At 48.4% G+C, this 18,339-nt stretch overlaps 1 protein-coding gene across 5 annotated transcripts in view; it reads left to right on the top strand.

Moving 5' to 3' along the window:
- Positions 1 to 1,189: 1,189 nt before the first annotated feature.
- Positions 1,190 to 18,339, top strand: part of CDH17 (cadherin 17) — a 63,050-nt gene continuing 45,900 nt past the window's right edge. The window contains exons 1-5 of one of the 5 annotated variants that reach the window (XM_035708420.2): positions 1,196 to 1,348; positions 1,611 to 1,674; positions 5,368 to 5,476; positions 11,802 to 11,872; positions 16,395 to 16,493. In XM_035708420.2, coding sequence (XP_035564313.1) covers positions 11,825 to 11,872; positions 16,395 to 16,493 — 147 coding nt within the window. In that variant the 5' untranslated portion in view covers positions 1,196 to 1,348; positions 1,611 to 1,674; positions 5,368 to 5,476; positions 11,802 to 11,824. Of the gene's footprint in view, positions 1,349 to 1,610; positions 1,675 to 5,230; positions 5,274 to 5,367; positions 5,482 to 11,801; positions 11,873 to 16,394; positions 16,494 to 18,339 lie in introns of those variants that run through there. The other 4 variants (XM_035708421.2, XM_025433653.3, XM_035708422.2 and 1 more) reach the window with 4 other exon arrangements.

The raw sequence follows: 18,339 nt of genomic DNA, 5'->3' as shown, positions 1-18,339 counted from the left end.
GATGTCCGGAGGATGTGAGCGGGGAACCCGAGTCAGTCCCACACAGCTTGGCTCAGGACGTCTGGGCCTCTTGGCTTTGATGGTTTAGCTGGAGGCCTGTTTTCGAGGGCAGGGAGTGACTTGCTTCTTTGGAAATGGACTCTGGGGATCGTGAAGGGCGTGTTTGTGTTTGGGGGGAGGCGACCACCCGTCGCTTCGTGGGGGCTGCAGGGACCTTGAACTTTGAGGGCGGGCGCCGCGGGGTGCACCGTGGGCTGTGCTTTCTGAGTCGTTCCTTAGGGGTCTCCAGGTGGCTAATGGATCACGGGTGGCACCCCCGGCCCCGTGTGTGAGACGGAATGACCAAAGCCGGGTCAGTGGGGCCCTCTTGGCAGATGCTGGGCCGAGCGGCAGGTGTGCAGGGCGTGGACCGGGAGCCCCATCCAGGTCCAGGAGCCCCATCGAGGTCCAGGAACCACATCCAGATCCGGGAACCCCATCCAGGTCCAGGAGCCCCATCCGGGTCCAGGAGCCCCATCCGAGTCCGGGAGCCCCATCCAGGTCCGGGAGCCCCATCCGGGTCCAGGAGCCCCATCAGGGTCCAGGAGCCCTATCCAGGTCTGAGAGCCCCATCCAGGTCTAGGAGCCCCATCCAGATCCAGGAGCCCCAGCCAGTCCAGGAGCCCCATCCGGGTCCAGGAGTGCCATCCAGATCCAGGAGCCCCATCCAGGTCCAGGAGCCCCATCCGAGTCCAGGAGCCCCATCCAGGTCCAGGGGCCCCAGTCAGGTCTTGGGAGCTCCATCCGGGTCCAGGAGCCCCATCAGGGTCCAGGAGCCCCATCTAAGTCCAGGAGCATCATCTAGGTCCAGGAGTCCCATCCAGTTCCTGGAGCCCTATCCAGGTCTGAGAGCCCCATCCAGGTCTTGGGAGCCCCATCCAGATCCAGGAGCCCCAGCCAGGTCCAGGAGCCCCATCTGGGTCCAGGAGCCCCATCCAGGTCCAGGGGCCCCAGCCAGTACCCTAGCACCGAGGTTGTCCACTTGAACTCCTTCCCGTCTCCTTACTTCTCTGCATTCAGAAGTTCAGCACCTGCCTGAGACGGGTTGGGTGCGAGCGAACTTCTGGTGCAAAGCCACCGCCTTTCTGGAGTGCACGTCACGGGCCTTTCATGACATCTGATGGGTCCCGGGGACAATAAAACCAGTGGATGGTTAATGTTTGACTGGAGGCGAAGGGAGAGGCTGGGGAAGCGGAGCGGGGCGCGGGGAGTGTGCTCCGGGGAGATTCTCGAGCCCCAGCAACAGTGTCGGCAGCTGAATGGAAGAAGATAACTTTTGAAAGCCTTTTTGTTATTTACTTACGGAAAGGTAAGGTTGACCAGTCTCAACTGTGTCGTGCGCTTCTTCAAGGTTGACAAAGTAGGTGGCGGGGGTGGGGGGGTGGGGGGGGGGGAGCACTTGAGAGGCTGCGGGACAGACTTCCCCCGTGACGGGAGCTGCGGGGCTGAGAAGGGAAGGGAAGTTTGTTCTTGGTGGGACAGGCTTTGCTTACAGAGCAGAGTTTCTTTTTCAGTTTCTTTTCACCCGTCCCCATTTTATAAATTTTTTTTTTTTTTTTTTTTAAATAAAGCAGCTCCGGTTGAATCAAGGTTGACAGTGGAGTTAAAGGGAAGATGCAGGTGTGGGGTGTTTAAGTGAGTATGACACCTGTTCCCTGTGATTAAAATATGCGAGTGCCTCGTCCTGAGATGCTCTGGGGCTCCTGTATTCTAGAAATCAGAGTTAGAGTCTTATAACGCGTCACCTCTCAGATGGGGGCTTCAACAAGTGAGAATTTTATCTGCTTCTCAGAGAATGAGATTCGATTTAGGATCATTAGGTCGGTCTGGGATACAGCAGGGGAGGGGAAATGCATAGGAGAAAAGAAACCCTTTTCTTAAAAGCGTTGGAGAATAGAATCTGAAAAGAGAGACAGAACTGCCTGCACGATGGGGAGAGCAAGATTTGCTGGGTATGTTGGTTGGTGTTGGGTGCTTCTCTCCCGCTCGTTGGGGGATGTCATCTGCTGGCCGTGCCCATTTTGAGACGTCAAGTCGTGTACAGCTTTTTGCGTCTTCAGAGGTCCCATGTCTGCCTCGGTCTTGGTTTGTTTCTGTACCATGGGTGACTATCTGGGGACAGGGGCCCCTCCGTTGACGGGGGATGCTCAGCAGGAGATTGGAAGGGCTGTCCATTCTCTGATATGTTCTTGTTTTAATTTTTCTTCAAAAACTTAGCAAGTGAAAAGTAGTTTAAAAGAAAAAGAAGACACATGTTTAGGTGGCAAGGAAAATGGATGACATTCAGCTCTCACCAGGAAACGGAGGGAGTCTTTTGCTGAGTGAGGGTTTATTGCGAATTGCAGGGTGTAGAGTTTATGAGTCTTCAGGGTTGGGCAGATGGGTTAGGCCAGTTGCATCATCGACCAGCCAGCGGGCACCGAACAGATTGCTTAAGCTCCCTGAATCTTAATTTTCTCATCTATAAAATGGAGATACTCGCCTAACCAAGCCTTTGTGAGAGTAAATTAGATACGCTTGTAAAGTCTTCGGTCTATTGCTTGCCACGCAGTAGATGTTCAGCGAACGTTAGCTCTCCTCTCCATTAGAAAGTTCAAGGGTCAGGGGCACCTGGTGGTTCAACTGGTCAAGCTTCTGACTCTTGATTTCAGCTCCGGTCATGATCTCAGGGATGCCAGGCGGATGGAGCCCCGCGTTGGTTCCAGGCTCAGCGGGTGTCTGCTTCTCTCCCTTTCTCTCTCCCTCTGCCCCGGCCCCTGCTCACACACTCATGAGCGTACCTTCTCTCCCTCTCCATTAATAAATAGATAAATCTTAAAAAAAAAAAAAAAGAGGAAGAAAGTTCAAATAGGTCACTTAGGTCAGACTGAGAGGTTGTTTCATTTTCTAGGGAGAAAGAACAGTAACGTTACAATAATTGCATCTTCCGTTGTGCAAGAGAGCAACAGACTCTGCTAAAGACATGGAATCCAACAATGTAAGAGAATGATAAAACAGTTCGGCTTTTTTTTTTTTTTTCTTAAGAGGCATTTAAAAGGCTCCCTGATGTTTCACATACAGTTGACCCTTGTACAACATGGGTTTGAACTGCCCGGGTCTTCTAAGCAAATACTTTCAATAAATGCAACACAGTTGGATCAATGTATTTTCCCCTCCTTATAATTTTCTTAACATTTTCTTTTCTCCAGCTTTGTTGTAAGAATACAATATATAATATGTATAACATAGGAAATATGTGTTAAATGACTGGTTATGTTATCAGGTAAGGTTTCCCATCAACTGTAAGCTATTAGTCATTAAGGTTTTGGAGAGCCAGAAATCGTATGCAGGTTTAGGTGCCCCTAACCCTCGAGAGTTGTTTAAGGGTCAACCGTGTAAGTCTTCTGGCGAAGCCTGGGTGTGGCGTCCTTTGAAACTTGCCTAGATGACTCCCAGGAAAAGTCATTGTTGTTCAAGGTGAAGGTTGCATTTTCTGTGCCTCCTTCCTTCTCCTCCTCCTTCTCTTCCTTCTTCTTCTTCTCCTTCTTCTCCTTCTTCTCCTTCTTCTTCTTCTTCTTCTTCTTCTTCTTCTTCTTCTTCTTCTTCTTCTTCTTCTTCTTCAGATTTATTCATTTACTTTAGAGAGACAGAGAGAGAGAGAGAGAGAGCATGTAAGGGGGAGGAGGGGCAGAGGGAGAGGTTGAGAATCCTCAAGCAGACTCCCCACTGAGCGTGGAGCCCGACTAATCCCGGGACCCCGAGATCATGACCTGAGCCGAAATCAAGAGTGGGACCACTGAGACGCCCAGGTGCCCCCTCCTCCGTTCTTTTGTAAAAAAGCAAAATACATGCTGGCAGAAACTCAACTTCCTGTTCTGTTGTCAAAAGAACTCTCTGGAAAGGACAATGTGCCCCCACTTACCTTCCAGGTGAAGAGAGATGACTCTGAGAAGTAAAGCTGAGCCTGAATCATCATCCTCCTTTCTCCGAAGGCCCACAATTAAGTGCTTTAATGGGTCTTAAGTTTACATGGAGAGACCTATGCAGATCTAATTGTTGGCATAATATTGCATTCATTCAGAAACCCCTGGTCTCAACGCTAGATTGGGGCTCATTCTGTGGTCTCCTCACTGATTCAACAAAAGAAAAGTCTCAGCTCATTACAGGAATATCTGTCCACTTATTTGTTACTTGCGAGAACAAACAGTAGGGTTTACTGAGGTACAACAAACACGAATGTAATAAAAACATGTTTACTTAGTGGTTGAAGTATATAAAAAGGTTATTTTTCACTTAAGCATATATAACAGCCCAAGCTATGTCTGGTTGTCGTGTCGAAGGCACAAAGAAAACTTAGTTTCTTTTAGAAGGTTTTGTAAGCCTGACATACTGAATTCTCTCATCCATGATATTCTGAATCAATAATTTCTTACCGAATTTTAATTATCTTTGAACAGTAAGACTTGTGGTCTTGAGAAAGAGACAAAGAGAAGCCAAACTGGTAGATTTGTGCTCATAAAGAATGTTTAGACTAAGGATGAACGTCTTTTCCTGAGGGAGGGCTCTGTGCTTGGTCTCTGCAGTCGGATTGGCATCCCTTCCTCAACATCTCTGAGCTCAGTTTCCTTCCCTGTGGGATGACAACAGGCCCTACCTTCCAGGATTGCTGTGCTATTTAAATGAAATAAGATGTCCAAAGTGCTTAACTTAGTAAATGCTCATAAAATGCTAGCTAACTAAAACAAAACAAAACAAAACAAAAAACAACAACAACAAAAAACCCTCCCAACTATCCAAAACTAACTCATGAGGGAGATATCACAGTGGCATGGTATTCTTTATTTAGAATTAAATTCATTTTTCCTTTACTCTCTTGCCCATCCCAGTTGTCAATTATAATCTAATTACAGGGCTCAGAACGTGAACCTGCCACACTGTATGAGTGTACGATTTTGTCATGAGTGCTTCCGGGCACTTTGTAAATGCGCTGGTGTGACAGCAGGTGTTTTGGGGATTTTTTTTTTTTGTCTTGTTTTTTTTTTTTTTTTTTTTTTTAAATCTCCATGTCTAAACCTGATGGGAAAATCTAATTTAAATCTAATTTAGTCTACCTCCTACTGGATTCCTAAGGCCAGGATGTGTGATTTTAATTTCTTGACAAAGTGCTCCTCCGGATGCTTTATAATACACAAACAACTGTTAGACATGAGGAAACACTTTGTCAAAAATAATGAAGCCATCTTTTATGAGAAATGGTGATTCTTATCCTCCTTTTCAGGCCAAGGAAGGCCCTTATGATGTCCTGACAGATATGAGGGAAAGCAAACAAATTCTTGTCTTGCCTCCTAGGGTTTTGAGCTGGAAACCTGCATACTCTGGGGATATCAGCACCGACGTCCTACTGCCAACCTGCTTGAGACGTGGGGGAAGCACCCTGGCTAGACATCCATCTGCTCCGGTGAGGCTGCCTCTCTTCCTTTTGATCGACCCTGACTACCCTTTCATCCAGAGCTGGGCGTTGTGCAAGGCTCTGAGGGGAGCTTCCCCTCCCCTTACTCTCTTCTGGGGAGTGTGGGGTGGAAGGAGAGCTAGCCGGGAATAAGCATCAGCACATGTCTCAAAACATTCCTTAGAGCTCATTTTTTCTTTAATAAGAATAATTATGGTAGTAATTTGTATTTTAATTGATCATATAAATTTAAGCCATTTTAAGTCCTGGGGGGAGGGGATGTGTCTTTCACGAACCCACTTATCTGACCATGAACCTATTGATGCAACAAATAACCACCCTCAATTTTGTATATGTGTAAATCCAGGTTTTCATATACGAGAGATTGGCATATCTATATTACGAAGCTTAGTGAGCAATAAACGTGCTTATATTTGTGTGTTGGGATGGGGGAACGTCCATCCCGCCTTTTCTTCCTTCCTTCCTCCTGAATCAGTCTGAAGTGTGAGGCAGCAGCCCTGCTTTTATGCCTACGTGTTTGTTTCTAGCTTATTAACGACCACATTAATTGGGTCCTTAATTTGTAAAGAGGGCAAATCGGTCAGATCGTCTTGTGATTTTTCTAAACCCTAAGAGATGTAATTGGTGCCAGAGGTTTGTGAGGGAGGCCAAAAAGATGGGCATGATTGATTTGACCATTACTTGATGAACAACGGTGCAAGCAGGCTTTTAATCTGATCTTTATTCATTTTTGGCCTTGCTTCATGATTTACGCCGCTCTTAGCAGTGTACAGTGCAGAGGTGCAATAAATGGCGTGCAGGGCATGTGGTGCTGTCTGGTCCTGGTGGTATTATGCATTCTAGTCACATCCTTTCCTGCCCACATCACCCATGATATCTGAAAACAAATTTCCTAGTCCTCTCCTCTTGCACCTTCTTTGTTCTTTGGAAATGCATAATTCAACCTCTGAGCAGGGCAAATTAATTGAATTCAAAGCTCTTAATGCTTCTTCTTCTTCTTTTTTTAATGGATGAGAGATGACTGACTCCATATAGGATCTGCCTATCCCTGAGCTTTTTTTGCAAGGGGGAGAAAAATCAATGCTTATGCGTTGAGTTATTGAAGATTTGGAGACCTGGAGATAGAAATTTTTTACTCAGACAGATGGGGAAATGACAAGTGTCTAAAGATGCCTCTGGGAGGAATTGGAACCCAGCAGGAGAATTAATCAAGCTGCGAGTGGGCCCCTGAGATGCCATGGGCACTGCATGTTTAATAACTGAACATAGCCCACCTCTCTCGTGGAATGGCAGTGCCTTCTTCAGTCAAAACCAGAGTTCCTTGGTGTATTGGTTTGCAAGGCTGGTGTAGCAAAGCACCACAGGCCGGGTGTTTCTTACGCAACAGAAACGTATTGACTCATAGTTCTGGAGGCTCGGCATCCGAAGTCAAGGTATCAGTAGGTTGGTTCCTTCTGAGGACTGTGAGGGTCTGTTTGTGGCTCCTCCTTCCTGCTTGTAGATGGCCAGCTGGCCCCACATCGTCTTCCCCACTGGTGTGTCTCTATGTCCAAATTTCCCCTCCTCAGCAGGGAGTCTGCTTATCCTTTCCCTCTGCCCCACTGCTCATTCTCTCTCTCTCTCTCATAAATAAATAAAATCTTAAAAAAGAATGCCTGGGTGGTTCAGTCAGTTAAACACCCGGCTCTTGATTTCTGCTCAGGTCATGATCTCAGTGGCATGAGATTGAGCCCTGTGTTGGGCTCTGCGCTGAATGTGGAGTCTCCTTAAAATTCTCTCCCTCCTTCTGCCCCTCTCCTACTTGCATTATTTGTCTCTCTCTCTCTCAAAAAAAAAAAAAAAAAAAAAAAAAGGAGAAAGGAAAAAAAGAAAAGCTTTTTTGAATTTTGGGAAGATGCATAGTGGGTGAAGTGATACTAAGTGTCTTGTTATGTTTCTGAATGAAAGCATAGGTGTAGAATCAGCCAGACGGTGCGATCTTGGGCAAGTCTCTTAACCTCTCTGACCCTCTGATTTTTGATCTTTAAGAGGTGGGTTTTAATAGTAACTGCTTCATAGGGTCCTTATGAGAAATCAGTAAGGTCATGCATACAGATGTTTTGACACGTGCACGGCAAATTTGTTTTTAGTAAGCGTTAGCTGCCCTCGTGTTGTTCTTCTGGCTGGACACAGATTCAAGGTGTGGAAGGATTTTGCTCTGTGGGCTGTGCTGAATCAAGGCATCAGCCCTCAGCCGCAAGGCCAGCCGCCCCATTCTAGATTTGTCAGTCAATGGTCCATGGTTAAAGCAAGTGGTGGTGGCTTTTCGAAATTCCTCCCCCATCCCCCCAAAACCCTTTGACCTGTGTTGCTAAGGATGTGCTTGGCCTCTCAGATAGTTGCCATGGAAACTGTCTGAATTTAGTCTTTGTGCTTGAGGGAAACCCCAACAAATAGCAAAAGTTCCAGGCAGATGGTTGGATCAACCATTGCAGGTAGTTCAGGTAAAATGTCACGGAATTATCTAGACACGTACACCAGTCCTTTCCCCAGTGGTGCCCGTGAGGAAACCTGGCAAGTGGGTGCGGCCTGGGGTCTTGGTGGCCTTGGTCGTAGGCTGCGCTCCCCTGCGGCCGGGTCGTGACCGAGGACGGGATGCTCGTTAGTAGCGTTGCGTCCATGCAAAGAGGACATATGGACAGGACCGGTCTGCGGGGCTGACGTCCCTTCTGGCATCATCCTGGCAGCCGTGCAGCCTGCCCGGCCGCGTTGTGATGAAGGCTTCGCCCGGTCGAGGGTGCTGCTGCGAAGGCGGCTTCCTGAGCGGCTTCATGCCGGGGGCAGGAAGGCACGTGGCCCCGTGAGGCTTCATTTAACAAGCACCATTCGAAATAGTAACTCGTTGGAGCCCTTACATCTCAAAGGCAGGTGCTGTGATCATCCCTGCTTCCAGGTGGGTAGGCGCAAACCCAGAGGAGCCAGCGGGCAACTCCGGTCTGTGCTCCCAACACCTGCACCGCGGTGTAGACTGGTCTGCGAATGAACCTCAGAGCCCTAGGCGGGGCAGCGGAAAGCCACTACGCCTCTGTCCCCCTGAAAACCTTTGTGACGGGGACAGGACTAACTAAACGACAAAATTAAGGATAAGCACTTTGCTGCTTTGAACTTTTCCGACTCCTTAAAACATCCCAGGTGGCGGCCTGAGCATCGGCCTTAAATAAGGCATTTATTTCATTTTCTTTTGCTCTTCTATCATTTACCTTATATGCCTTCCGGAAGACGAAAAGCACTAAAAGTTCCAGGAGAGATGGTGTGCATCAGCCGGTTCCTGACCTATTTACTGAGCAGAAATCTGTTAGTGTATTTAAAAGAGAAACAGCTCTTTTCATGGACAATAAAAACGTGTTACTTTGCATCAGAACAGATCTTGAAATCTCAAATCCGTTTCCTCTACCGTTTTGTGTTTTCTCTGGAAGCTCTGACAGATTGGACAAATCCATGGGGTATCGCTGTGAGACAATTAGAATGTTTTCGAATTTAACAACCATCGGTTGAGGGCGTAATATATGCAAGGCATCACGTGACAAGCTGTGAGAGGTCAAACACATTAAAAAAAAAAATAAGGCCTCTGCCTGGAGAGATTTTGTTTCCTAGTATAGGCGATAACACAGGTGTGTAAATAAACTAAAATGCAGGCAGGAGGGGCTTCGAGAGGAAGGCACTTCCGGCTGGAAATCAGGAAAGGATGCATGAAGGAAGTGGGGTTTTGGTTCTCACTCCAGGAAGGCAGACTTCGTACCCCTTATTTGGTCATCCCACTTCTTAGCGCAGGATCCGGCACAGAGGAGAAGCTTCTTGTGATAACTCAGTGCTTTTAAAATAAGTGAAAAAGCTGGACCTGGATGGTAAGGTATGACAAGGGGGACAAGCAGAGATGAGGAAGGACACTCTCAGTCTAATTTCCTGATGCAAATATTGACCGTCCATTTAGGCCAACCGGCCTTGTGCTGGGTGGGGTGGGCAGCAAGTGCATGGAGGCAGGAAGGCTCAGGGTACAGAGTCCATCCCGGTATCCAGCGTCACCGAGTGTGGGAAGGGAGTGGGAGATAAGGCTGGAAGAGTAAATTGGGGATCAGTATGTGAAAGCTCTTGAATGCCAGGGAGCTTGAGGAGAACGATCCCCAAATGTGTCATTACCGTCTATGTTTCTACTGCTCTTACAAGCTGATCATGTGCATTTTGCTAGGTTAAAAAAAAAACAACAACAACAAAAAGCTAGTTAGACTTGATAATTTGTTCATTTATATATTTCATGTTGCAATAGGCTAAGCCTGGCATGGTTATTTATTTCCACGTTTGCAAACCACATAAGCGGTCTAAGGCAGTAGAAAAAATGCCTTGTTTGCATTTAAGATAATGAGTCAATTCTAAAATGATGTTTGAACACAAAGACCAAATTAATTCTGTTGCAATAGCTAATTTCTACACATTCACAGAATTTATGAATCTGATTGTCTTGAAGGTTTTTTAAAAAATATTTTATTTATTTATCTGAGAAGAGAGAGCGAATGTGAGGGGGAGGGGCAGAGGCAGAGGGAGAGGGAGAAGCAGACTCCCCACTGAGCAGGGAGTCCGATGCAGGGCTTCATCCCAGGACCCTGAGATCATGACCTGAGCCACCCAGGGACCTGAAGGGTGTTAATTCTAGCTTTTCCTTAAGATAGCTAGAGAACCTTGAGAAAGCTTGCTTCATTGATTCAGCGAGTAGAAACCATATATGCACCTTACCTATCTCTGTGCCCACATCCGTATCTCTGCAGTTCCCACACTAGGTATTAGGCAAATGGCTTAACTTCAAACCTCCACACCCTCCTATATAAAATAACATTTCCTAACTCATTATGTCGGTGAGAAACTCCTAAGAGCACGTGTTTATTATTGAGCAGTTGCTGTGTATTTTCTGTTTGAGGAAACTGAGGCACAGGGAAAGTACGTAATATACCTATGGCAGCCCAACTAGTAAAAGGTAGAGCTGGGTTTCCGGTCCAGGCTCTCTGACTCAGAGTCTGCCGTCTACGTCACTGTTACACTGTTTGTAAAGGCCCCTCCCCAAATCTACCTCCCAGATGTTACTTAACAAATGCTCGTTTCTATCTTTATCTCGCGGGGCCTTTGTGGCATTTGTGAGGCTAAAATGGGACCATGCTTTTACCTTTTTTTTTTTTTTGTATATATTTTTTTTATTGGAGTTTGGTTTGTCAACATATAGCATAACACCCAGCTCATCCTGCGCTTTTTTACCTTTTTTAAAGTTCAAATACAAGCTATCTAAATGTAAGAAATTAAGAAATTTCAGGCACTACCTCTTTAGAGTGGTTAGAATTTCAAAAACCATTTTTTTTCATACATGCTGATTCTATTAGTGCTATGAATTCAACGTAGAAAAATGTGAAAAAAGGAAAAGATGAAACAGCAAACCAGGATCGCCCTTAATCCCCAGCGATTATGAAGTGATTGGAATATTTTTAGTGAAATGAATGCATTTTTCATTTCGTCAGTCTTTTGGTATTGTTTTAGCAATCCAGCATTGTGACAGGCAACAACCCTGCTTTACAGACCACGCGGAAACTGTATATCACATCTTAAAATCAGTTAGTCATGATGTGTCTCAGGGTGAAAGTCATAATTTCTAAAAAAAAAAAAAAAAAAAGTGAAGGCACAAGAAAGAAAGGAAAAATAATACTGAACAGGAGAGAATAAGGAAAGACTTCGGATTCTTATTTGGTTGCTTTTGGGATAGTAAGAACAACACTTTTCCCCTAGGCATACTGCCCCTTTAGCAACAATGCTTAGAAAACCAAAGGGGGCTCGTGAGGTCTCCGAATGAAGGACTGTGAGCATTCTTGGGTTCTTTCTGCTTGAGGAATCTCGTGTCTTTGCAGCTTTGAGTCAGAACCATTGAAATTTTAGTATCTAGCGACCCCGGCATATGCCAAGACCTAGCTTTCCCATGCAGGTAATACAAGTGAAAACTATACTTATTTTCTATAATTTAAGACCCGTGAGTGGAGAAGAGGAAAATAAAGAGAAGCAGTTAAAGACATGGAATTACCATGAGCCTCTTTTTGAGATGTTGACTTGTATGTTGCTGTGGATGAGGTACCCTGAAGCTTCTGGAAGACTGGGCTGTTCCCTACAGAGAAGAAGTTGTCCTTCAGTGATTCCGTTCTACTAGGTTTATGGCTGGATATTATCCAATGATCCTTTCTGGTTGGAAAGACATGGTCTTAACAGACTGCTAACTGATCACTTCTATTCTCTGGTTTATTTACAGGAGTTTCAATATAGAAAACCACAATGATGCAAGCCCAACTGCATTGCTTGTGTCTCCTTATACTTCATTTGGTAAGAGGATGTTCTTTATTTATTTGCTAGACTATTTTCTGCCATTTTCTACCTCATACCAGGGAAACAATGATTATCATGACTTGAAAAAAAAAAAGTCTATCAGAATTAAATTGTATACGAAGGACACATAGTTTGCCCTCAGGTGATATTCTCAATGAAACGGCTATAAGTCAGATGTCTACCCTTCAACCAAGGAGATACTTTCTCCCCAGCTGTTAAAAGCCAATACCACTTAGTGGGCACGAGTTAAAACAATTCCGTGTGTTCATGCTTAGGCCTTCATGCATAGCTTGGGGAATCTGGAAAGAAAAGTATCCTGAGGCATATATTACTATGTGCATATAGTCTATATGTATATATAGTCTATGTGTGTATGTATATATTAGTCTACGTCCCTTAATCATGACTTTCTTTTTACTTTGACCACGAAAAATTACCACTGAAATATTAAGAAAGCCATTTTCTCTATTTTCAACTCTGCTCTGCTCTGTAGTTTTTTTTCCCCCCAGTATAAGATTTGGGCTTTTCTGGTCAAAGTTGTCTTAGGCATTTGGTGAGCCAACCCTCTCCAACTGACAGGCTTCTAGAGGATGTTGCCGGGTGGCATCTGGAGAGGCCCAGTCCTCGATCTTGGGTACATAGTGGGGGGCCGACTTTTGTTTTATTAGTGAGGCTCATATACTTGCCTAACAATGTGTTGTATTATGAAGGAAGATTATGGGGAAGCATTGGCTTTCTCCTTGGAAGGAAGTCACTAGGTCCTCACACCTCAAAACCTTGTTTCTTTGCTTCTGGGACCCAAAAATGACATCGAATTCTAACCTCCTGAGTCCCCTGAGAGCCATCACAGTTCAGAATATTTACGGAATGAAATAGAGCCACACTTGTAAACGCACTAGAGCCTTGCTCCTGGGGGAAGGAAGGAAGCCACAGGTCAAATTTTATGAGCAAGTTGCCTCTGCACAGACCAGAGGCCTCAAAGCTTGTCACTAGGACAAGTCAAACGTCTCCTCTTGACTTGTCTCCTCTTCTTATCTTGTCAAATGTCTTTTGCTATCTATATTATCTCAGGGTTGTACGTGAAGTCAGAGCGAGGTACAAACCTGGCACTCTCACTTACTAGTGATAGGAACTTGGGTGGGCTACTTAAGCTCTGAACCTCAGTTTTCTGCCCTGTGAAATGGGTCTAATAAGAGGGCTTGCCTTATTGGTTGTTGTGGCAATTGAATGAGATAATGCATTTATTTTAGGGATAAAGTGACTTGGATCAGTGACAGGCACAGTCTAAGCATTGGATAAATATTGGCTATTATTATTGTTGTTGGTTATTATAATTATTCCTACGGCATTTCATTTTATTTTTACCTTAAAAAAAAAATAGGCTCCACACCCAACATGGAGCCCAGTGCAGGACTTGAACTCACAACCCTGAGATCAAGACCTGAGCTGAGGTCAAGAGTCAGACACTTAACTGACTTGCCACCCAGACACCCCTTTACTATAGCGTCTTAAATATTCAGTGTCTACACTCACGTGGACCTTTGAGTCACCTTTGTAGCCTCAGCACACAGCGCCACGCCAGGCAGGCCGATCTGGCTGCCGCATGTGTCCTTGCTGGAAGGCACAGGAGCAGTGTGGCTCAGAGTTGGGGCTTGGTGGCTTAGCTGAGCTGGCTTCACCCCACATTATCCACGTCGCTACCGTGGGACTTCTCTGGAGATACTTTTCTGATCTTGTTGAGGATCAGAAGAACTCATGTGTGTGGGGGATCTGGTCCCACAGCTGTTGCACAGGAAGCATTAAAAGTGTCAGTTCCCTCCCCTTCCTTTTATTCTTTGTGCAAGACGGAGGGTGTTATCCCTCCAACTCCTGCAGGGACCCTCTTTTTCTTTTTCTTTTTTTTTTTTAAAGATTTTTATTTATTTATTCATGGGACATAGAGAGAGAGAGGCAGAGACACAGGCAGAGGGAGAAGCAGGCTCCATGCAGGGAGCCCAATGTAGGGCTCGATCCGGGACGAAGGCAGGCTCCCAAAGGCTAAGCCACCCAGGCGTCCCTGGACCCTCTTTTCCTTTCACAAGCTCCCCCCATAACCTTCCCAGTCCTGGGAGTATGGCTGGATGAGTCAGGACACACACGTGCATTTGAGATCTTTGTAGCCCACAGAGTCATGATAGTGGGCCCAAAGCGAGAGTTGCTGACCTGTTATGAGAACCCAACTTTGAACCTTGGCACCGAGATACACTGACTAACGGGGGTGTCGTCTGGGTGCCGTCGCCCATGTGAGCAGCTCAAAGGCTGGCTGCTGGCTGAAGGGAGCAGAAGATGGACGACGGCGGTTTGCTGTTACGCAGAAGGCACCGCCCGCGTCTGTACCAACTGTGGTGATGCCTGGACATCTGCGCCCCGTCCTTGTGTCCGGCTCCCTGGAGGAGAAGATGTGCAAAAGGGGTGCAGGGAGACAGAGTCCCCAGAGGAAGATACTCCTAAGAAAAGGAGGTGATGAGCTAGGAGAAGCCTGTGAGGTTATTCCGTGGGTGAAGGATGCTTGCGGGACGGGCGGTAGCAAGTGCAGCTCTGGGGTGGCTCCAGTAGGCCCAGCTTCGCTTTCCAGGTACCAAGGGGCTGATGCGGGCGGCCTGAGGCCCCTCGGGGCTCCGTGGTGGGCATGAGCAGGGAGCTGGGCGGCCCTGCCAGTGCCTCTGGCCTTTCTCACCGGGAAGAAGGAAAGCTTGAGCAGACCCCACCCCAGCAGACCCCCCGTTAGTCTCATGCGGTGAAGCCGGGGCACTTGGCTCCCTGATAGCTGCAAGGGAGTCCGGGAAAGGGACCCCATAGTTTCTGGCTGAGGAGGGAGGCTGGCGGTGGCTGGGTGCAGCGGGGCCCCGAGGCAGGCGGGGCCAAATCCCAAAGCCCTCTGGGTTTTCACTCACCAGACAACCAGCATCAAGTTAGTCCAGACTCAGTGAACCAAGGGGGTTGGTGGAAGCCCTTCCCCTACACTTTTACATGGTTGGCTTTTGGGGTTTTCTCCGTTCGTCCATCCCCAGAGTGTACTTGCTTCTCCCACTTCCTGAGGGAGTGGAAAACAAGTCCTCTGCCCCCCAGTTCTCTTACTTTCTCGGATGGGCCTCCCCACCCCCCAAACCATCTACTGCTCGTACTTACCAGACGTCGATCCTACCGTAGCGCACCTCTGATTTCTACACAAGGAGGAGACCCGAAGGACCACGTGACAAGGACGGGACACCAGCCTCATGTGTGGGTGCTGCGTCCCTCGTTCTAGAGGGCACCCTCCATGGGTGGGCTGGTGGCTGGCCGTCACCCTGTGTGCCACCTGCCGTGCCCTGCCTGGCTTTGGAAGGACAGAGGGATGGCAGGGGCTGCTGCAGGCTCCCGGGTTGGGAACGGTGGGACTCACGCCGCCCTGCACATCCTTGGTGCCCCTGTTTCCTGCCAGGTTGCCTCGGCCAGTTTTGGTCCCTGTGGTGGGTAGTGGGGCATAGTGCTGAGAACACCCATTGCAGAGTCACGGGTTCGAGTCCTGCTTCCTGTCACTACCCGGCCAAATGGCTCAATTGGAGCACAGCATCGTAGCCTCATTGCCTGTGAAACTGAGCTGCGGGTAAGACTTTGCCCCCAGGATGTCGTCGGGATTGACCGTGCTTAGGACCGAGCTCAGCACGTGGCGGTTTCTGGTCCTCACTGTCCCGGCCACCGCGCTGCTCTTCCAGCCTGGGTTTGGGCGTCTGCAGAGCCTGCTCGCCTGCCAGGTTCAGGGCCTCCGGGTTTTAGAAGAATCGCCGGACTCCTGCTCGAAGGAAACATTTTGTTCTCTTCTGTCCCCCACGAGTACAGATGCTAATCAAATGTCAAAGTAGTGAGCGTTTCTGGAAGTCACAGTCGAAATGCAGGTTGGGAGAGCTAAAGTCAAATCTTAGTCATGTACCCAGGTGCCAGGTAGGTACCGTACTCAACGCAGCCACGTATTTTTCTTCCTTATGAATTCAGTTGTCCTTGAAGTGACCATGAACTGTAGGGCGCTGGGAACCTTCCGTAGACCTTACAAACGCTGGGAGTAGAGGACAGGTGTTTTGAGAAGCTGGTGTAAACCCGTGTGGTCCCTGGAAGGCTCGATGGCATTGCGGGAAGGTAGAAGCTTTCGCTCAGTTGGATCCCAGCGTGTGTGCCCTGCTCTGGGCCGGCAGCCTCCCCTCAGTGAGCCTCATCTGCGACACGGGAGTGTTCATGTTCTCCCCACGGGGTGGTTGCTTGAATGGTCAAGTGAGAAAAGCTGTGCAAGGCTCACGGTGAGCCACCTTGACATAGTCGAGGCTCAAAACTATCAAAAATACCTTCCTCCCTGCTTTGACTCTGTTTAGCCTTGCTCCGAGCGAGGTTAGAATCCTGTGTTCCGCGCGTCAGTCCTGGAAAAGCCATAAGAAACCCAGCAAGAGGCACGTGCACGTTCGTGATGAGGGGTGCGCCAATTTTCTCTTTTTCTTTCCCTTTTCGACAGGCAACTGGATATAGCCACGAGGGGAAGTTTAGTGGACCCCTGCAGCCCATGACATTTTCTGTTTTCGAAGGCCAACAAGGGAGTCAAGTCATATTCCAGGTAAGGGCTCCTCTTGATCACTGTTATCTTGATGTTATGGGCTCTCTCGGTGGACTTTACTCCTTCATCTACCGGATAGCAGGAAATGAAATAGAGGCACAGCAGATCTCACTGTCGAGACTGATTTCAGAAGCTAAGTCAGACACAGAGAGATGGGTGGCCTTGGCATTGCGAGGGGTGTGCGGGACATTCTCGGCCAGACTTTATGTGTTTGGAGGCGGGGGATAGTACTCCCGTCCCTGGGCTGGGGAGTGTGGTGCCCAGAGCTCAGCGCCTCCCACAGGGGAGGGAGGGGACCAGCCTCTGGAGCAGAAGGCCCTCTGACTGCCTGTCTCCAACTGAGCATGCTGCCTGAAACCCGTGAAGGAGCCGGTTCTCTGGGGTGGCGCTGGAATGTGGGCTTTTCCTGGGTGCCTCCTCCCAAGCCACCCCCGGGCCCTTGCCTATGGGCGGGCCATGCTGCAAGGTGGCCATCTCCTATAGGGGGGTCCTTGAGAAGAGCACTGGATTGAGGGGAGGCCTGTAGATGGGAGTAGGAGACTCCAGCTATAAAGGACACTGAAAACATTCTGGAAATATCATGCGGAGGGAGAAAATACTCCTGAATTTACCAGAAATCTGCTGGGGAAGCCCAATGACTTTGGAGTGGTTGAGGATGGTCCCCTTTGGGGTACGCCCGTGACCCCCCCTCCACGTGCCGGGGGAGCAAAGGAGGGTTGCTGCACTCCTTCCTCGGTGGGGGGGATGCCTTCTGTCGGCTGCCAAGCATTTGTTTCGTGGGACAGTCCCCGTGTACAGAGCAGAGACAGGAGGCCGCAGAGCGTGGGCCGCAGTGGGGCCGTGGATCTCTATCCCCACCCCCGGCTTGGTGGGGGGCGATAGAGGCCCTGAGCCCCCTGCTCACAGAGGTCATGCACGCGGGGACAGCAAATGCTCTGAGAGCTCTGCAGACGGAGGAGGTCACGCCGGGAGGGGACAAGAGGCTTCAGCGGAGGCGCAGCACGGACACCTGCCTGAGCCGCCGGAGGGAAGCGAGTAGCGAGGACGGAGAGTGCAGAGGAGGTGTCCCGAGAGCCCAGGTCCCGAGCTAGCGAACCAAGTTGGGACCATAGAGACTGCAGCCCCCGAGTTACCAACCCCATTGACCTAAAAACTGCCTGGGTGGCGTGAGCTAAGTCTCTGAGGATCCCATTCCTTGGGATGCTTTCCTTCTTCTGTTCTTTGTCCAGCAGCCACCCTACAGGGCCTATCTTTCTGGCCAACTCTGTTGCCTGCAGCTGAACATTTCTTATTTATGGGATTATTGTTTCTTATTTCTTATTTATGGGGAGCAGAGGAGTTGGGGATGAAGGGGATGTCCTTCCTGAGATCCCAGAATCTCTGTGTTAGAAAAGCCCTAGAACTTTTGGTATCCACGGCTTGCTTTACAGATAAGAAACTGAGGCTTCAATAAATTAATGGCAGAGGGATCCCTGGGTGGTGCAGCGGTTTAGCGCCTGCCTTTGGCCCAGGGCGAGATCCTGGAGACCCGGGATCGAATCCCATGTCGGGCTCCTGGTGCATGGAGCCTGCTTCTCCCTGTATCTCTGCCTCTCTCTCTCTCTGTATCATAAATAAATAAATTAATGGCAGAGCAGAGATTAGAAAACAGGTCTCTATCTTTGTACGGGGAGAAGAGGGAGCAAACCCCTCACGGGAAGGTGCACTGGGGGCTCTGTGCTGCTGTGGCAGGAGGAGTTGTGCAGATCCCTTTTCTGAGCGCCCCTTGGAGTGTTCGGGGCCAGGGTTTGGGAGCCGCAAAGCAAGTTCACTGCCCATGAGGCTGGTCCATGGCCTAGTAATAGAT

The sequence above is a fragment of the Canis lupus genome, chromosome 29 (genome assembly GCF_003254725.2).
Source record: "Canis lupus dingo isolate Sandy chromosome 29, ASM325472v2, whole genome shotgun sequence".
Lineage (NCBI taxonomy): Eukaryota > Metazoa > Chordata > Mammalia > Carnivora > Canidae > Canis > Canis lupus.
The sequence above is the reverse complement of the archived record's forward strand: the minus strand, read 5'-3'. Positions and strand labels throughout refer to the sequence as shown.